We start from the raw sequence: 21,441 nt of genomic DNA, 5'->3' as shown, positions 1-21,441 counted from the left end.
TGACTTTACCCTATAGCGAGTATCGGTCCAGATGTACAATGAAGAGCTTTCCAACAAATATTGAAACATTAATTTGTTTTTAAAAAGACATGATGTATCAGTGGATAATGTTAACATGTCAATGTTTTTGAGTTTTCATACAGTATCTGTTACTTCTCCTCCTACTGGACAACAGTGAAAGTGCAAGTTTAGTGTAAAAACAGCTTGGTGATTTGATATTTGTGACTGCAGAAACATGGAAATGGTTTCTCAAGCTTTCAGTTCCAGGGTTATCACATAACATCAAGACTGTTACAACACCCAACCCTGAGTGTCACTCAATAGACAACACCCCTACCCCTGGGTGACATGTGACAGAAAATCATATTACCGGGGGGGGGTTCTCTCAATTTTTCTCTATGTTTGTGTGCATTCCATCCTTCTGTTCAGAGTTGAAACTCTACATTGTGAACTGCCTTGTGTAGTGTGTTGGTGTCTTTTTAGTGGTTTTCCATCTCACAGCCCTCTGTCCTGGTAGGTCACCAGTTGGTAGGGCCTGGATCTTGCAGACCTGGCTTCAGTGGTGTTATTTATGGAGGGCAATAGGATCCACGATTGGTCATCTTCCTGGAAAACGTGCCCAGCTGTCAGCTTAGAGGGCTAAAGAACCGGTTCCTGCAAGAGCCGCGTCAAAGAACGGCATCGCTGACAGATGCAAAGCTTAGTTGAGCAGGAGTGTTATTCAGAAGGTGGAGGAAGAGGGTACACTTTCAGAAAGGTAGCGTTTGCATGGTTGACCACATCGATAAGTTCTAGCACTCAGGTTCTAGTACTAGTTCTCAAGTTCAGAAGAGAGGTCAGCAGCTGTCTGGAAACAGATACCCCAGCAGGAGACTCGACCCTTTCTAAAAGAAGAGGAAGGGGACTTGAAGGACGTGTTGCTTTCGGGGTGAAGCCGAAAAGGCATTCTTAGGGCTTCCCGTGGTTTCGGGAGGGAGCTGAGGACAAGTAGTCAGCACGATCTCAAATGAGGACACATGCTCGGGGGAGGAGCTTCAGTTCCTATGACTGAACTGCAATAATCAGCGCTGGCATGGCCGAGGGCATCTTCAGAGCTACACAAATCTCTTACTAAGGAAATGTGCTGTGGGACAGATCGTGACCTCTCTGTCAGGGGGATGTTTGCTAGGGCTTACCTGATGACTCTTCTTTCTTGTTTAAACGCCAGCTGAAAACAAAAAGGAATGTGTCTAGAAGCGCATTATTATTCAATGCCTCTTTAAAGCAGCCTTTTATGATAATTAAGTCTTTGGATAGAGTTTTTCTCAAGCTTGTTTCACAAACAATTAATGTGCAAGTGGCAGCCTTTGCTGCAAATATGTAAATACATGAATTAATGCAATGCATATGCTTCATTATAGTAATCACTTCAGATGTGAAGTTTGGGAATATTGGATCCTAATGGACAGTTAAGACCAAATTATTTAAATGGGTAAAATGACAAAGAACAGTTCACACATACAAAAACAGGAAATTATATATTTTTTAAATATTCTGCACCATTTTACAATAAGGTTAATATTGTCAATATTAATGCATTATGAACTTTAAGAATTTATGAATATAACAATGTTGATTTCATAAACATACATTTGTTTATTATACATTAATGCTAACTTTCTTGAAATGTTAAAAATGTATATGTGGATATTAAATTATCACTATCACTTTTCTATCTATCTCTATCTATCTATCATCCATCCATTCATCCATCCATCAATCATCCATCCATCCATCTATCCATCTCTATATCATCTATACATCTTTTTACATATCTGTCTCCTGTCTCCATCCATCCATCCATCTCTATATCATCTATACATCTTTTTATATATCTGTCTCCTATGTCTATCATCTATCTGTTTATCTACATCAGTCTACAGTTCCATCTGCATTTGTCTATCTTTCTGTCTGTCTATCTATCTGTCTCTCTATACTAGAATCAAGAGAACTTCAGAAAGACATGCATTTTACAGTACTGTAGTGATCTCCTCAGTCAGCTGATGGTCTGACTGGACAAGTTGTCAACATTATTTCCCCCCCAAAACAAGACTCTAAACTCTTTGACAAAAAATTTTTTGGGAGGAAAAAAGTTTTTAAAAAAAATCAAGTCACGTCATACAGAATCAGGTTCAACAGCAACTCTTCCACCCCGAACTGCAGCTGACAGCTGTACAGACGCAGGTATTGTTTGAGAGCTCACCTTAGTTCCAGTAATTAACACCACATCTTCCCCATGGTTAGACGCAGTGCATCAGCTTCGAGGAGGAGCAACAAATAAGACAGCTCCACACTCAATTACAGCACATGTCAATCTGCCGGCGCTGTATAACACCCTTAATATGATGGAGATCTCAGCCCGCAGTCAGATGAACGCGTCTTTCAATCAAACACACACCATCTTCACTCATTTAATCACATTGTGTGGTACAGAAAACAACTTTTATTCTCGCATTAATGACGTTTTCATACAAATCACATTCTTTTAGAATAAAAGAAATCCTGATGGAAACAGTACCTGTGTTCTAATCGTTCTAAATACTCTGTGGTGATGAATCCCTCGTGTAAAACCACACGCTAGCTATTCAGAAAAATAGTTAGATGTTAGATTCACTTTGACAAAATGCCTAATTTCAACCCAACGGACTGATATCTTGCTTCGAAAAGAAAACTGTGCAATAAGAAATCCCTTTTTATGCAGTGTTTCTCTTTTTCTTTAAAAAAGGCAGTTAATGAAATGTATGGAACTGGAGTGATACACATGAATATTATTTTACAGTAAAAATTATAGTACCTATTTCCATTCTACTGGAAACCTACGAACAGTCATTTGTTTAGGGTTCAGAACATTGGAAGTGCAAAACAGAAAAACAAAAAAAAAGTACATGTTTTTGGCACAACATTAATGGGGCTACTGGTCTGCATGAGACATAACGTGCCTCTTGAATAAAAATAAAAAAATTAAATAGCAATGAAAAGCCACTAACATTTAAACAGATTTAAGAAAACAATTTCAGGTTTACCCTGCAACCTTTCTTTCTGTGATGCTTTTTTTTTTAGTGTGTAGTACATATAAAAGTGACTGACAAACATACGCAAACAGAAACATGTGCATTCGCTCTCTCGCACGCACGCGAACATGCTAATATTTGCTAAGACGTGACCACTCCGTCACACTCCCCTAGGCCTATAGCCTAGTAAAAATACAGTAAATATATTTCTATATATTTCGATGAAATTGCATACATACGCATACGTGTACAAGTGTTACGTGGGATATTCTCTTTAAATATAAGCTCTGCTATGAGAATGCTCCGAGATCTCATAGTACACAGTGGTCTGTCTAGCCCTGGAGTGCAATCTGAGAAGTTTTACTGTTTAAATACCAGGCTTTCACCTCATGCCATTGTCATACGCTCAGTAGATCTCCAAAGGCACTTCCATTTGGCCCGTAGAAACCGCTTAGCTGCTGTCTTGTCTCAGCTTGATAGATAAGCACTACGATTCAAAGCAACGCTCACTCACATCTACACAACAAACTTGGCCACAAATGACTCTTAAAGCACAAGACGAGGATTCAGTCCTTGAGCTGATATGTGGGACGTGGGAGGGTGTCGCGCATACGTTTTGGTACAGGGCTGCGTATGGGCGGCCGGGGGGCGGGGGGGATATTCACTGACTGATTGCTCTGTAAACGAGTGTCTTAAATGCAGCATTGCTAAAACTTTACATGTCCGTCAGGAAGACCGATGGAAACGAACAAATACTTCAGTGCTATCATCCTGCTCGCGCACACACACACATACACACACAACATATATACAAATAAGAGTTACAATTAATAACATAATAAAAATTAATATTGACACTAAAAAAAAAAATCACTATTTCAACATGACGCTCGTAACGTTAGTGTACCTTTGAGTGTGTAGTGTATAAAGTCTAGTGTTTGTAAGTCTCAGAGCCCTACGGAGAGCCCAGCGGCGTCCACAGAACTTTGCTCTGTTCCTGATCCACAATAGTCACGATCTGAGTGCAAATGTAAGGGAAGGTGCCTCCTTGAACGATACCTGCCAGGAAACATACAAAAACAGTCATTCATTGGTTTGTTTTTTTACAATACCAGTCAAATATTTGGACTAACCTAATCATTAGCTATTATTAATATTACCCACATTATAAAAAGAAAAAAGAAAACTCAACTGGAGTATGGGACCCCATCCCTAAAATAAAAAGGTGTTTGCATTGTCCTGTAAGTTCACAGCGCAACTGAAAATAACTAAATTCAATTTGTTTTTCACAAAACTACACTGCAATTCAAAAGTTTGGGGTTGGTACGATTTTTATTAAATGTTTTTTATTTTTTATTTTTAAAAGTCCCTTATGATTACCAACGCAATTTTTTTCGTGATCAAAAGAACAGTAAAAATAACTTTTCTATTTTAATATTTTTTTAAATGTAATTTATTCCCTGTTATGTGTCATGTGATCCTTCAGAAATCATTCTAAGATGCTGATTTGCTGCTTAAGAAACATTTCTTCTTCTATTATTATTATTATTAGCACAGTTGTGCTGCTTTATTTTTTGTGGAAAGTACTATTTGGTTAATGTAAAAACAAAAAACAAAAACAAACCTGTGAAAAATTTGCTATACTCCTGCTCTATCTTCTGTGCAACCTCAAACTGCTCCTTGGAATGTTTTTGAGAGACTTTATCCCGCAGATAAACCGGATCTTTTTGCTCTCTACACGGGGAAACAGAAACAGTCATTCACACTTCACACATAATGACATTACAAGATTAAACTGGCACAATGACATTGTTCTTTTGAGACAAACGTGGTTTAAGCAGCAACATTTTGAACAGGTGATTGTACATAATAATAAAAACACGTGTAAAATGAAGACATCAGCTGTTTATCACTAAGATTCCCTTGAGAAGTAGATTCCTGCAGGGCAAAACAACTAAACACCGAACATGTACACACACTGCTGTGGCAGGTGTCGTCTCGTCTGTGTGTGTTAGGGATGGGCAATAAACGTAAAGTAAAATAAAACTAAATAAAATAGTTTTCTTGTTAAAAAATAAATAAATAAATAAACAGTCTGTGAGTGTGTTAGGGATGGGAAATATAACAAAAAATAAATATAAATAAAACAAAAAATAAATAAAATATAGTTATCTAGTAAAAATCAAAATATATATTTAATAATATAATATGCATGTATATATATATATATATATATATATATATATATATATATATATATATATATATATATATATATATATACAGTAGTGGCCAAAAGTGGCCAATTTACTTTCGTCTGGGGACGAAAATTAGTTTGAAAATTTGGTAGACTTAAGTGCTCATGTTAATCGTACATTGTCCCTTTTAAAATAAAGAGTGACCCTACAAGTTCAATTAAATTATCAAAAAATATTTTCTTTGTTTTATATATATAAAAAAATTATATATACTGTGTATATATATACATATTTTTTTTTAATATATAAGGGCAGAACAAAACCCTAAACTTGGTTATGGTATTTATCTGACAAAATTATTTGGCAAAATTTTTTATTTTACTATGCAAAAAATGTGTATAGAAAAACTAAAAGTTCACAGGAAGAGCACACATTGAATACAACATAATCAGTTATTAAGATTTCGTTGGTTCTCTCTTTTTTTGCATATGTTCATAATTTTTTGTATGACAGCCTGGTTTCTGAAGTCTCTGTGTGGCATTTTTTACGTTTTGAAAAGTTTTAGCATGGGGGAATTGCATTAAAAAACACATTAATATTTAATTGTTCCTTCATTTTATACTGGCACAGAATCATGGCAAATAAATCATGAATATGTGTGAGTTTTCATAGAAAGCAAGAGCCTCTTAAGTCATTGTACATGACGTGATGTCACGATCTTGAGTATTAATAATTAACTCGGGTTGCCTTTATATTAAGTAGGTGCTAGTCATCAGGTCAAAGACTGCATTAATCCCCATAGTGATCGAGTGCAGGCTTGCTTTTCTAATCCTTCTGGGAAATCACCAATTTAAAAAACCTCTGTTGGGACGACTTTGCACTATTAGTGCTGACAACTTCGCACAGAAAAGACCTTAAGGCACAGTTATGCAGCACTATCAGGAGAATAAAGCAGGGATTTATTGCTCTTTTAAGTCTCACACCCCTAGAGAGCTATCAGTACAGTATGCTGTGAACCCGTGATATGCATATTAAGGGTCTAGAGTCGGCTTTAATTTTGCCTGTCTGATAAACCGGGTCGGGGATCTCACAAAGCGGTCTTCAGAGGACAACCTTGAGCATAAGCGAAGGAGAGAGACACAGACAGAAAGAGTGAAGCGGCTGCCTACACTGTCATATATCTTGTCCTATTTCTGTGTAACATTATGGTAAAAGTGAGCCAAGATATTCATCCATTTAACAGCAGTTCTTCCAAGTCAAATGCAGCCTACACAGTAAAACTGCTTTCCATTTCCCAAATGTCTCTGGGGCCCTGAGGGAGAGAGCGCACAGGAACTTTTTGAAGTGAAAATGTGCCAGGAGGGCCTTAAACAGAGACTGTGTGTGTTTTTGGAAGGGTCTGCAAGGACACCCAAGAGCTCAGCTGGCTCTTTAACTCGCTGAAATATTCGAGAAGTACGTGTGAAGAGGGATGTGGACACTTACTTTATCTGCTTTGCGTTTTTGTAGCGAATGAAAATGACGATTGGGTAAATGTGAACGCTGTGAAGCCGTTCGATAGCGTGAGGTGCAATGTCAAGCAAACAGTGACAGTCCTACGAGAGAGAACGACACAGCACAGAACAGGTCTGAGTCATGTTACACACATACAGCATGAGCGACTGCAAACAGAAACAAGCTTACAGTCACTGACAGCAATCCTGCAAGAACAACCAAGTAACATGAACCTCATCTCTTGATATTAATCTACTTATTTATCAGATTGCAGTGGTATTATTTCAATTTAACATTACAAACAAATTGACTGAGATGTAGTCAGCAGAAACGTGGACAAACCTTTTCTGTGAACTCCTTGATCGAGGCAACAGTAGTCACATCAAAATGGCCACTCCTCCGCTTGTAGTCGATGAAAAGAAAGTCTTTCACCCCGCGCTCGATGGCCTGCTGAGAAGCCTTCATCACCTCTGGATGAGCAGAACAAACAAAGGTCAGCTCACTCATATTCAACAGCATGATTAAGGCTGAGCCAATGACATTTATCCATTACTGACACTGACAGTATACTCCATTAATACTACCAGTTTTCATGATACCAAAACTATTAAATAGTAATACCAATGAAATTTTCTGTATCTAGGTATCAATTTTGATACAACAGCAAAAACGTATACAACTGAACACACTCCTTAATATAGTTATAATATTACAAATTTAACCAAAAAAATGGATTTTACTCTTAAAGGGTTTGTTCACCCAAAAATTAAAGTTCTGTCATTAATTGCTCACCCTGATGTCGTTCCAAACCTGTAAAACTTTCGTTCATCTCCGGAACAAGTGAAGATCTTTTTTATGAAATCTGAGAGCTTTCTGTCCCTCCATTGACAGCTACGCAACTACCACTTTGATGCTTAAAAAAAGTTCATAAAGAGATTGTAAAACTAATCCATATGAATTGAGCAGTTTAGTCCTAATTTTCTGAAGAGACACGATCACTTTATATGATGAACAGATTGAATTTAGGCTTTTATCCACATATAAACATTCATCAACTCACATCAGTTGTGGTAAACAGAAGCTCAAGCATGTTCGCTTGACGTGTGAGAACCAATGAGGTTCATTCTTGTGTTACGCAGCACGTTTGAGCTTCCTCAAGAACCAATGAGGTTCATTCTCGTGTTACGCAGCGCGTTTGAGCTTCCGCAAGAACCAGTGAGGTTCATTCTCGTGTTACGCAGCGTGTTTGAGCTTCCGCAAGAACCAGTGAGGTTCATTCTCGTGTTACGCAGCGTGTTTGAGCTTCCGCAAGAACCAGTGAGGTTCATTCTCGTGTTACGCAGCGCGTTTGAGCTTCCGCAAGAACCAATGAGGTTCATTCTCGTGTTACGCAGCACGTTAGAGCTTCCGCAAGAACCAATGAGGTTCATTCTTGTGTTACGCAGCGCGTTTGAGCTTCCGCAAGAACCAATGAGGTTCATTCTCGTGTTACGCAGCGCGTTTGAGCTTCCGCAAGAACCAATGAGGTTCATTCTCGTGTTACGCAGCGCGTTTGAGCTTCCGCAAGAACCAGTGAGGTTCATTCTCGTGTTACGCAGCGCGTTTGAGCTTCCGCAAGAACCAGTGAGGTTCATTCTCGTGTTACGCAGCGCGTTTGAGCTTCCGCAAGAACCAATGAGGTTCATTCTCATGTTACGCAGCACGTTAGAGCTTCCGCAAGAACCAATGAGGTTCATTCTCGTGTTACGCAGCGCGTTTGAGCTTCCGCAAGAACCAGTGAGGTTCATTCTCATGTTACGCAGCGCATTTGAGCTTCCGCAAGAGGTTTGTTCTCGCATGTCAAGTAAGTTCGGTTGAGCTTCTGATTATATGTTTGCTGGTAGTTGTGTGGATTTGTCAATGGAGGACTGTCAGATTTCATAAAAAAGACCTTCATTTGTGTTTCGAAGATGAACAAAAGACTTGCAGGTCTGGAATGACATGAAGGTGAATAATTTGTTTTTGGGTGAACTATTCCTTTAAGTATTTTTCAATTAAGTGAACATTAACTATTCAATTAAAACAATCTGACATAGTACAGGTACTTTTTCCACAATTATTTTTAGAGCATTTGACAGTGCTGTTGTTTATAAATGACAACGCAGAGAAATGCAGAGTAATCTCATTTACCTTTTTATTTTTTATGCTTAAGGAAATTGGAAAATTTGCTTGGAGAGTTGATGTACAGTTTATCTTTAAAGTTATAACAAACAGTAGAAAACATTGAATTTGAAAAATTCCTGAAACAGCTCAAGTTCTTTTCTCTCATTCTCTGAAAATGTGTATTTTAAGATTTTATAGCAATTTTTAAAGTATTGTATAATTACAAAGATCATTTTAACAGCATTCACATTGAAGTTAAAAACTAATAGACATGTACCAAGCACACATCTGCTGAATTTCCCTGGAGATTCGTTGACCAGCATGTCTTTAACTGGATCCACCAGCGGGCCGAGGATCAGCACTGGTCTGGGAGACATGCAGTCAATCTTCTGCACTCTCTGATAGGCCAGGCTCACACAGTCTGAGCACACCCCCCAAAAAAACAATACAGAATCAACATCAGTCTCATCAAAATGTTCAGTTCAGCTGCATTGCATTATGGGATACTGGAGAGTCTCACCCTCTAAGAATGGAATAGAGTCTGTGCTGATCGCATCCAAGGCTACCACGTCTTTCCCATCTTTGGAGCTGCTGCGTTTGTGCTTCTGTTTCCTGCGGAAGAAGGATCTGCGCGCGGCTGCGGAGAGGGTCTTACTGGAGCCCGTCTCGTCCTTCAGTTCAGTCATACTGTGTCTGCGGTAGAACTCCTGATCCATCCTGCACCAGAACATAAGTTCAGGCTACACAACTGCCTTTCTGCAGTCTTCTGTACGTTTGGATTCAGTTGCATTACGTTGCTTTTAACTAGAGGTTGAATTAAATCAATATAAAGTTTATAAACATCTAGAGAGCTAGTAAGTGTACATAAAACATTATAATAACAGTGAATTATATGTATTCAAAATTGCTGATATTAAACAAACATTATTCAATTTCTATCAATTATAATATCCATGTAGAAAAATAAAATCTAAAATGATATAATTATAGCATTAGAAAAAATCTAAAATAATATATTTAAAAAGTGGGAACGGTTAATATCTTAAAATAAATAATCTTAAAATGGCCAAATAATGGCCAATTGGCATATACATAACACTTTACTTAAAGCCTTTATGTATAACGCATTATAAAAGTATTTTTAAAGCTTTAAATATGCCTTGTAATGCACCTTATAATGCATTGTATGGTCTCATGAATAATTGTAACCACCGTTATGTTATGCCATTGGAAAGTATAATGCATTAAAACATGACAAACGACAAATTTCAGACGTAACAAGGAATCTGCAAATATTATAATGCATTTGAACTTTGATTACAATTATTTATGTACAGATTTAATGCTTTATAACATACATTATGAATACCTCAATGATGCATTATACATAAAGACTTTAAGTAAAGTGTTACTTATTTCTATTTTAATATACTTAATGTCATTTATTCCTGTGATGGTAAAGCTGAATTCTCAGCATCATTACTCCAGTCTACAGTGTCACATGAACAACTTCTGAACAATCTAACTTTTAACTTCTTGATTCAATGAAACAAAAGACTGTGATGCTTTTTGACTTTTTTAGACATTTAAATTAGACTAACCGTGACTGATTCATCCTTTATAAGACACCATCATTTGATTGAGTCTAAGGATGGGACTCACATATATTTGCTAGGGATCTGCCCTCTTTGAATTTTTTGTGCATTTTCATCAAGTTGCCAGGCCATCCAGGTACCAAAGTTGCCATTTGGTAGTGTGTCATCCACATAGAGGATGTCATCTTTCTTAAAAGAGAGGTCGAGCTCAGTCTCAGCCACTCGGTCATAAAGTGCTCTGCAAGAGAGAGAGGAAATGAATAATTCAACAAGTGACAGCATTATACGTGAGGCAAAGACTGCGGTGCGGCATCTGCAAGAATGAGGTAATACGAGACAAATGAAAAGGGTGCGGGAGACAGAATAATAAGAGAAGGAAAGAACGAATGAAAAATTCAGGAAGAGGCCTGGACAGAACCGATCCTTCATTCCTGGGAGTAGCACGAAGCGGCTTTTAGCAGCCACTCATAACTCCTCGTTCCTGCTCATTCATGACATGCGGATTGACAAAGATTATTTACTGCTGGTGACATCATGGGAGCACATGCAGAAAAAGCGCCTGCAACAGCTGCGGGCCACAGAATTTCATTTGCAAAGACAAACACGGCTATTTCTGAACATCCCTCTTCCATTATTCTTTTTCCACCGCGCAGACACAATGCATCACTGTCTCGAACCGTCTAATTACCACGGCTACTATTATAGAACACAAATTATTGAGATTTGGTGATATAATCTTCACCGCCAGATACAATATCTCACCCTCCATCTTAAACATAATTAAAGAGATTAAAAGATTCCCGTTGCTGCAATTTTTTCACATATCTATATTTAGAGCAGCATGCACAAGGCTCAAACACTGGCATTTGGTTATAGGGAAATGGTAAGTGGCCATGTATGGTGATGTGTCAATGGCAGATGCGCAGACTGTTGTGTGAGACCTTAGCGTTTCCCATTAATTACCTAGACTCTTGCATCCGACCATAGTCTAATCTGTGCCGCCACAGTTTCACAATGAACCGAATATATTTTAAAACTTCTCATAACATAAAATATCTCCAACACTGTTTTGCACCATTGCTCTGGCAAAGTATCTGTAAAACGAACTAAAATCGCTAAAGATTATGATTTAATTAATTAAATATAGTCTGTGTTTCAAAGCGAATTGCGCACTAATCCTATTGATCACGTGATCAGCTCCTGATCCGGTGTTTCTGCGTTTCAGAACGGCTCAGTTCACAATGTAGTGAACGCCAATGAACGCGGTAAACTCCCTCTCCGCATGTTTTGTGAGTTTACCGTACATTTGGGAAAATAGAGGGCACCAGTTATGCATTATTTTCACATTAGCATAGTTTCCAACACTTGGAAGATGATTACAGCATTTCACTAGATTTGTAATGAGACACGTTTGTAAACCTGTTTTCACAAAAACAGTAGCTCTCTGACAAAATAACAGCTCAACTGCAGTTTCCGTCAAAATAAAAGCTCAAGGGTTTATCTCTTGCAAGTGTAGAAATTAGGACACTAATATAGACACTATATCACAACTAAAAAGAAGGTTGAGACCCCTTTAAACTTCAGTTCAATTAACTGATTATTTTCTTTGTTCAATTTGCACACTGAGCATGGGTTGGAGCTCTTATTTTTGAAGTGATATATTGAACTTTTTTTTATTACCTGATATAGAATCCATCTCCAGGAGTGTCTTTCACCTGTTTGAACTCATCCAGACGATTCTGGACTCTGAAAGTCACTGTTTCCACAGGCTTCAGCATTTCCAGGTACGCCTCCTCCACCGTCTTATTCTTCATATTAACTGAGCCATACTGGATGAACAAAGAACAATAGAAAGGATGAAATCAAATTTCGTTTAAATATCCGATTTCATGTCAAAAATATAACTGTACACTTTGTCAACTTTTTGAAGTTTTAGAACTTCTCTGGCCACTGTGCCTGAAATATACTGGACAAAATTATTTTAACATGGGTAAAAAACCAAAACAAACAAAAAAATACATGCATGCATAAATTTTAAGGTTTCCAAATCGATTTCCATTCCAGAACTAATATAAACATGTAGAGAAACAAGATGACTTTGCTTTGTCTTAGTGAAGCAAATAAGTGTGTAATAATGTGGCTGACACAGGTCTGAATATGTCCATGCCAAGAATGGGATATTACCAATTTCACACAATATATGAGAAAGCAAAGAAGTGATCAATAAAAACAATAGTTAGGAATGCATCATACTGACATCTGAATTAGAGGAAAACAATACAGTCAGTGGATGAGGCTGGAATGCACCCTATAGCAAATAAAATGACATTACACAAACTCACAATAGTTTCATTTCATTCTATAACATAAAATACAAAAGTAATACCCCACTCATGCTTTTTACAAGCTTTTATGTATCTTGAAAAAGGTGGTTGCTAAAACGTGGGTAAATGGGACTACAGAGAACATTAAACATCACACCAAAACTCATCTACCCACTAGTCCGCTTTTAAGGCCGTGACAGACCAAACCTCAGCTCGCGTTGTGTGCATTTAGGACAAAACATTGTGCTTGAACACCCAGCAAAGACTTCAGCCAATGGCCAGCTAGCAAATATGTTTTGTATGTGCGTGAGAGGAATAACTGTCTACATCAGCAGGTGACTGTAGTCTATGTTCGTCAGTAAAAACAAAACTGGGACAGCGGATTTACAAACCGTAAAAGTGCTTGCTTACCATTTTAAATGTGAATCAGGTTGATCACTTTCTTCATTGCAGATGGCCATGTCGTTATGAAAATATTCACGTATCGAAAACCTCAGGTAAGATGACAAAATTAGAACAGCCTTCTCTGTGTGCCCTCTGACTTCATTGTTTGCTTGCTTTCATCACTGAACTGCACAGCCAATCGGAGTTCTCTCTTTCACCAACTGATGCCGATTCAATATGACCAATCAGCCAAAAAGCCGCCAACGGGGTCCAACTTGTGCTGACGGTGACGAACACACTGCAAAAACTAAGCTGACAGATGCTCAACAACGGCCTGACACTGATGTTGGTCTATCACAGCCTTCGCAGCCTTGTTGCGTTTATACTCTCGCTCTTGCAAAATATTCAAACTTTCCAACTTGTAAAATTTAAATAAAGACTAAAAGAGTTGTCAGAAGCATAAAAGTTATCATGATAAACATCTTCATAATCAAACTTTTGTTGGTCAAAGAGCCTTATTTTCCAAAAGCCAATGGAAAAATTGTATTGGCTTTTTGTTGAGGGTGAAATATATTATCACTGCAGCACTACATGGAGTAAAGAGTAATGATACATGTTCAGCTTTGGTTAAAAGTCTAACTGCACCAGTGCCAATGCTAAGATGACTCCAGGAACCTATTTGTCTTGACTCTTGATTGTAACAGCAGACAACAGGGTTGTTGCTAAAAGTGTATTAGTCCATTCGTAAAGCATCCATCACCTCCAAAAAAATATTTATTTGTCTTACAAAGAACTGCTGTCTCACCCTTTCTGTTCACAGTAGTCCCCAAAAAGCTTTACACAGACAGAGGAGTTGCTCCATTTACCTCCAGCAGCATGTCCCCAGGCACGAGCCCATCTGCTCCTCTGGCAGGACTGTCCTCCTCCAGCCTCTCCACAAAGATCCCCTGCAGGTTTCCTCCGCACAACTGAACGCCCAGCTCCACCTGAGTCTTCCTCACCGTTACTAAGCGAGGCTCTGGAACCTTCTTGGAACTCTCTGAAGAAATTCTAAATATTCAAGAGAGATACAGAATCAGACTGGTGTTCATGTTGTGTAACCCTGGAGGCTCCAAAATGTATTTGCTCCCTTTTAAGAAAAGATGTACCTAATATGTTGATTTTTTTATTATCAATGTTGAAAACAGTTGTGCTGCGTAATATTTTTGTGGAAACCATGATCAATTTTTTGATTTATGATTTATGAAACCATGATTTATTTTTCTGGACACTTTGATGAATAGAAAGTTAAAAAGAAAAGCATGTATTTGAAACATTATAATAATTATAAAATGTCTTTACTGTCACTTTTCATAAAGTAAATGAAAAGTAATCTTGCAGACCCCAAATATTTGAAGGATACTTTATGTAGGCAGTAGACAGCAAGATCTGTGTATGTATTTGTGCAGTACCTGATGAAGCTGTTGGGGCTGGTGGTGGGTGTCGTCTGTTTGGAGGATGGGGTGAGTGTGCCTTCATCCTGTTCACTCAGGGTGTCTATGGTGGAGTGGTTATCTGGGGTGGCGGCTCCACTGCCATGTGGGGTGGACTGAGTGCTCACAGGCTCCAAGCGGGAACTATGGAACAACATGGCCAAGAATAAACCAAACCTGCTTTTGCGATGAAATCTGCATTCACCTGAGCAAAAATGAATGGGTAAAGGGCTGTACCTGGAGCGAGAGTGGTTGCCGAGTTGATACATGTGTGGGTTGTACTGGGCCATGATCGTGATGGTGTCACACTGCTGGCCAATGATGAGCCGTGCTTGCTGCTCAGTGGCATTGCGCAGATTTATCCCATTATACTGAGGGAAAGAAACCAAAATGAATGTGAGCTACACAATGCATATTAGTATTTGACATGACATGCAGCTTTACTGATCTCAAAAGAAGAAAAAGGACTAAATAAAATAAATAAAAATACATACAACAAGATAACAAATAAATTGCATAGAATAAAATAAGAATAAAGGTAATTCAATTTCTTAAAATAAAACTGCATAAAATTGCAAAGATAAAATGACAAAAGTAACTGCATAATATTGCATAAAATAAAAAGTGCATAATATTGCATAAAATAAAACGGCATACAATAAAATAGCAAATAAAATAAAATAATGAAATAAAATGTCAAGTAAAGTAAAACATGCATTATATTCTGGAGTGTGATGGTCCTCAATATGACGTGAAATTCTCTAATTGGGCAGTATTTAAATAAAAATAGTCATGAATTTACATTTGCCATAGAAATGTAAAAAGACTAAAAAAATATAAAACAAATTTAAAAAACCTTTAATCATTGGCAAACTTTTCAATTTCTTTATTTTTTTCTCTTAAAGCCCATCTGGGTTATGGATGTCAAGTATTGACGTATACTAACCTCCAGTAGCTGGTCTCCATACTCCAGCCCAGCCTGGTGTGCGATGCTGCCCCCGGTCACCTTGGAGACAAAGATTCCACCATTCTCTCCACTCACGATGGAAATGCCGAGAGGCTCCGCCCCTTTGTGCACGATGACATTCCGTGGCTCCTCCAAGTATGGCCTGCCAGAACGATAAAAGTGTGTGAATTTCAAGATCAGAGATAATCAACAGCCGAGACAGAATCTGGTCTGCAGACAGAGGAGAACCATGCAGGTGGAGGTAGAGCAAGAGACATTTACTGAAGGGGCAGTTTGGAGGACTAACTGCCACACAGGCACAAAGACAGGATAGAAAGCGGAGGGAGTGTGCATACAGGACTTCAATAAAAGATCCAGAAGGTTGTACATTGATTCTTCTAACCTAAATATTTAAATATGCCTGTACAAAAGACTGATTTACTGCCCAAACAAGTAAGAACATGCGTTAATGTTACAGCTCCAATATCCAGACAAAATATCAACGCTTCCCTGACAAGTATGCAACATTTCGAAAGAGATCTCTGCATCCCTGAGTAAAGAAATTATTCAAGCTGTTGTAAGTATGACAGCCTTCTTGCTATCATCATAGACAGGTTTGATTTGTCAGACATACCGGTAATAATAATTCCTTACTGCAGCTTTAAACCACCTTTAGTGTTAGTGATTGATTGAGAAAATCTGGATCTTTTCGGGACGAGAGCAGCCAAACTGACATGCAAATCATAAATGTCTCTCCAATCCACAACGGTAAGCACTTAAGACGACATTTACTCAAAAAAAAAAAAAAAGAGCTAAATCTGCTGTGTACAGATTTAACATTCATGAAGAATCTCTTGCTGAGCAGGTTAATCAAGAAAGTAAATTAGTAGCAGCAGGGAAAATTACCCAATAACACCAATTAAACCCCACTTCAAGGAAAATGTTGACAGATTCATAAACTTGATCCTCTCCATGTAGTCTTATTAAAGGGATATTTAAAATGAAAATTATTTCATCATTTACTCACCCTTATGTCATTCGAAACATGATTGACTTACGTTCATCTTTGAAACACGAAAGAAAAATATTTTTAGGGATGAACCAGCATCGGTATCAAGCCAGATTCTGCGCTTCGTAATCGTAAAAGTAATCAATATCAATCCAACAGTTTAATCAAAGTTTTTGATCATTTCAAAAAAATCGAATTATGTATATTTTTTATTCACATGTATGTGCGTTGATCAAAGACTTGGATTAAAACGCTTAATTTATCTGGATTTATTTTTATGAACCTTCTGAAGTGTTCAAGTTTTGGATGCGTGCACTTTCAATAGAGGTGCTAAAATCTCAGGTTTCATTAAAAAAAAAAGATTTGTGTTTCAAAGATTAATGAAAGTTTTATCAGTTTGGCGAGTAAATGACAGAATTATCATTTATGAGGAACTAACCATTTAAAATGACCAAATAGGGACTCTCAAAACTACACATTTTCTAAATCAGCCTTTAGGTTGCTTGAGCAACTAGTTGACTAATTGGTCAGAGTCATGTTAAGTGTCATTCCAACTCATTTTACTTCTGTAATTTGGCATTTCCACGTGGTAAACAGAATTATCGTAGCAGCACTAACACAAAGCCTGGGTTGTATACCAACACAACACAGAGAAGCAAGGATTTCTACAGCCAACCACTTGGAACAAACAAGTACGTTTGTCAGGCATTCCCTGTGCGTAACTGGCAGGGAACAAACCTCAAGCTTCTGAGAGATGAGAACCTAGGCCTAGCAGCCAGAGGGATTCTCAGAAAGGATCTGTTACGGTACAGAGATCTGAAAGATTCAGAGGAGCAAAGAAGAGAGGAGACAAACAGATTGTGAAAGAGAGAGAGACACACACAAGGGACTCTGGAGGAAGACAAATATTTAGAAAAGAATTATAATAAATGCATAAGAACAACTGGAATGAGTGACCTAGTTAACAAATCCCTGCTAAAAGTCGATCAGAATTTTATACGATGGAGCAGATTAAAATAAGTTATCATGCAGTGAGCGACGGTGATATGAACGGCTGATCCTTCAACATACATTATTCTATATTGATGCACAGACCAATTATTCGAGTCAGATAAAGGGATTCTGAGCTTGGCGGGCTGCTGTACGTGGATAAGAGCGAGCTGTTGCTTGGCAACCTGATGAAGGGTCTGGGGGGGGGGGTGCGCAGCAGGAAGGGACTGAGGCAGCAGGAGTGTACCTGTCTTTTCTCCGCTCTCCTGTGGGTACAGGGCTGACGGAGATCCTGGGCAGGGTGGTGATGGAGCTCTGAGACTGGCTGGAGGCGAACGAGGACGTCTCGAGATTGAGAGGAGACAGGGGTGGGGTGATGAGACTGGGACTGCTGCATTCTGAATGAGACAGGGACCCTGATGAGCAACATGGATGAACAACAGTCAGCATGTGTTCTAGAGAGACAACAGCTTGTTTGTACAGCTTTTTGACACCTTTGGACAACAATCAATATAAATCTTTATATTTATGAATTTGCCATAATATATCTTTATGTTATGTATTTGAATGCTGAATGCAGTTAATACAGAACATAAACTTAGTTAATGTACCAATATAACAATACACAGTAATAAACAGAAATTACTCACAGACACTAGTTTCAAAACGTTTTGGAGTCATTTTTTAAAAAATACAGTAAATGTATAATGTTACAATAAATGCTATTCCTTTTGATCTTTCTATTCATCAAAAATTCTTAAATTTTGTATCATGATTCCCAAAAAAACATTACACAGCGCAACCGTACTCAACACTGATAATAATAAGTAATGTTTCTTGAGCACATTAGAATGATTTGTGACACTGAAGACTGAAAATGCTAAAAATGCAGCCTTGTGTCACAAAAATTGAGACACATACATTGCATTTTAAAATACATTTAAATAAAAAACAGTTCTTTGAAATTTTTATATTTCACAATATTGCTGTGTTTTCTGTGTATTTGATCAAATAAATGCAGCCTTAATGTGAGCATAAATGTTTGTTTCTTTTTCAACAAAAAAACCCTGACCCTACTGTGGTGGCAAACAAAATTCTATCACTGAATAAGAGACAAACATCTCCCATTGGTCTTTGATGAGGTTTATTTTCTTGCAAGAAAAGGCCAGCGGTCGTACAGTCACACAGAGTCGCTGCAGAGTGTGACAGTGAGGGGAGGGCATCCTTTCGCCTTTATAGTCTTGACTCCCAGAATGTTATCTTTCTAGGCCAATGATGGTATTTTCAACCATATGTGGAACATTCTTAGACTTGTTCATCATATTGTATCCTTGACAGGAGGCCCTCCTGTCACCTACCAACACTCTTTACCATTCCAATACAATTCCGTATTAGAATAAGGGTGTTTTTGCTTTTACTGTCATATGATGGTCACACACATCTTAAAGATCAAATTTCTTCCACACTACAAGAAAAGATTGTGAAATTATTTGAATGGTATGCTCTTTAAAGCTTAATGGCCAAATACAAAAAAAAAATCACAAAAATATTTGTTGTCTGAACCCGGCATTAAACTTTGTGTAAAGTTAAAGAAAGAAAATGTTATATATGCACTATGTTAAGACTCTTTGCCTCGGGTTATTTATTCAGGCTTCCAATATTTCAGTGTACACAAATGTCAGGCTTGTTTGTGCAAAGTCTTCTCTACTTGACATGTTTTACTTAATTGAGCTTAGTCTGAAATTTTAATTACCTTTCCTGTACCATATTGCTGCTAGTGGTTGTTATTTACAGTTTTACCAACTGCAGTGCGGAAGAAAAACACTGGATTAAAAAGCTAAATTCATTTAGTTAAGAAATATTTCTGAAGTAATTAAAGGGATATTTCACCGCTGGAAAGATGAATGTGTATTTAAATTGGGTCATTTATGTAGTAGAAATGTGAAATTATTTTACAAGTTGGTGTCTTCTAGACTGAGAAAAGCCAGAAAATGTATTTTTGGCTCATGTGGATGAAAGACAACAACTCCCAGAATGCACTTGCTTCGCTGCCCTAAGAGGCCAATCCCAAGCCACGCCTACCGGTTACAGGGGGCAGTATCGGAAGAAATGATACAACAAGGCTACTAGTTGACTCGAAACTGAAAAGACGCCGTTTTATCGTGAGGTCCCACCCCCTATGGGCGGCTTGAAAACATGCGGAACGAGCTCCTCCTACTGGCTGTAGTCTCTAGCCTCTGGCCAAAAAAGCCTCCGATGACGCAAAATGACGTTTTTTGCGTCACCGGAGGTTTTTTTCCAGACACAAAATACAGAAATCTCTCGTCTCAGAGGGACATGAGGGAGGGAAGCACGGTCGTTCGAAAATACTACCGGTTTCTACTGATACAAAGCTTAATGCTAATCGGTGAAGTATCCCTATAAACTTGCACAAAGAGGTCAGCTGACAATTTACCAAACTACATGAAACATGTATCGCTGCATAAAGCCTAAAGTTTATCCTGTGCAGTATGTAGAAAGGAGTACACTAGTACTGCAGTCAGAACGTAAGATGAATTGAAAGATGCTGGATTCATGGGAGGAGGCTCACCTCTGTCTGAGCCCAGTATGGAGCGAGGATAGCGCGGTGTGGAGGGAATCTTTATCCTTTCAGTGCGATACTGCAAGTTGTTTGATGAACCTTCAGGAAACAAAAGGGAGAAGATGAGGAGACCAAAGTAAACACACACTACTTCAAATTAAAGGTTTAGTGTGTGAGAGGAATAGATGACATATATTATTAAAGACACAGACTGACCGAGTCTAGCGCTGGATGGCAGGGAGTTGGTGCCGTGTGAGGCCCGGCTGCTACGGGACGACTCAGAGTAGTCTGCGGTGCGTTTCTGGCTCAGGTCCAGACTTAGATGTCCTTGATGCTGAGGACTAAGATGGAGAGAAGAAAACTGAGCAGGCCAGATCAGCAAACACTGGTTTTGGGCAAAGGGAACAATTATTCTCCTGAGAAATAAAATAATTGTCCTGTTTTTGACTTACAACAGCTCATTTGTTCTTAGTATGACAATGAAAAGTTGAAAATTCATGCATTTAGGATGCACTTTTCCTGTATTGAGATGGTCACTGTGATTTTGTCAAACAAGCAACAAACTCATAACCCTGGTTGTAAGCTTAAACTTGACATTAACTGTAAACCAATCTTTCAAATCTGATTGGTTGACTGGAATGTTGTTCCAGGATCAACAAGGGTGTTGATCCAGTAACATTTTCCACTTGGTGAAATCACATTCACTCTGTAACTCTGACCGAGTTATCATATTTCATGGAGGTAGTCTTCAGTAGAAGTACAGCATATATGTGTATGTGTGTGTGTGTGTGTGTTGGTTGTCTCAGTGGGAACTGTGGTACCTGGGGTGTGTGTGCTGCTGATTGATCTGGCTGGTGACGGAAGGGCAGTTGTTAGTTTGTACTCTGTGACTGCGCACCATGTAAACAGGGTTCTTCATAACGGCTGTTACTGCAGGGCAGGGGGCCAGTCCTCGATGTGCTGAGTCTGAAGTATAAACACAACCAAATAACCAATATTTTATGTTAAAATAATTGTGGCTACTGCTCTCATCACACAGTTGAGTCACCTGAGTGTTTACCCACCACCGGTCAAGCACTGACTATTTGAGCAATATTATGTTCTATTCATTTTCTATCTAGGTAGCAATTTTTGACACTCATCTATAATCTATTATCTATACACTATTATCTATAATAATGAACATTAAATCAAAATTAAAAAGAAATTTAACTAAGGTAATAGGAATTAGTTTTTTCAAATTTAGCCTAAATTAT

The 21,441-nt window shown here is 38.2% G+C and overlaps 1 protein-coding gene across 5 annotated transcripts in view; it reads right to left on the bottom strand.

Annotated features, from left to right (window-relative positions):
* Window positions 1-2,436: 2,436 nt before the first annotated feature.
* The window catches only part of dlg5a (discs, large homolog 5a), a 68,752-nt gene continuing 49,747 nt past the window's right edge, over window positions 2,437-21,441 (bottom strand). For 2 of the 5 annotated variants that reach the window (XM_084093864.1, XM_084093865.1), the window contains exons 18-33: window positions 21,007-21,151; window positions 20,402-20,526; window positions 20,195-20,284; window positions 17,852-18,020; window positions 15,606-15,768; window positions 14,897-15,030; window positions 14,639-14,803; window positions 14,054-14,237; window positions 12,160-12,308; window positions 10,547-10,717; window positions 9,405-9,601; window positions 9,162-9,305; window positions 7,085-7,212; window positions 6,734-6,843; window positions 4,675-4,784; window positions 2,437-4,109 (exon numbers count right to left, since the gene is read on the bottom strand). In XM_084093864.1, coding sequence (XP_083949990.1) covers window positions 4,006-4,109; window positions 4,675-4,784; window positions 6,734-6,843; window positions 7,085-7,212; window positions 9,162-9,305; window positions 9,405-9,601; window positions 10,547-10,717; window positions 12,160-12,308; window positions 14,054-14,237; window positions 14,639-14,803; window positions 14,897-15,030; window positions 15,606-15,768; window positions 17,852-18,020; window positions 20,195-20,284; window positions 20,402-20,526; window positions 21,007-21,151 — 2,288 coding nt within the window. In that variant the 3' untranslated portion in view covers window positions 2,437-4,005. The remainder of the gene's footprint in view (window positions 4,110-4,674; window positions 4,785-6,733; window positions 6,844-7,084; window positions 7,213-9,161; window positions 9,306-9,404; window positions 9,602-10,546; window positions 10,718-12,159; window positions 12,309-14,053; window positions 14,238-14,638; window positions 14,804-14,896; window positions 15,031-15,605; window positions 15,769-17,851; window positions 18,021-20,194; window positions 20,285-20,401; window positions 20,527-21,006; window positions 21,152-21,441) is intronic. The other 3 variants (XM_084093866.1, XM_084093867.1, XR_014603624.1) reach the window with 2 other exon arrangements.

This window comes from Abramis brama, assembly GCF_963993115.1.
Source record: "Abramis brama genome assembly, chromosome: 19".
NCBI classification, from domain to species: Eukaryota; Metazoa; Chordata; class Actinopteri; order Cypriniformes; family Leuciscidae; genus Abramis; species Abramis brama.
Note: the sequence above shows the minus strand (reverse complement) of the source record. Positions and strands in the feature narration are given on the sequence as shown.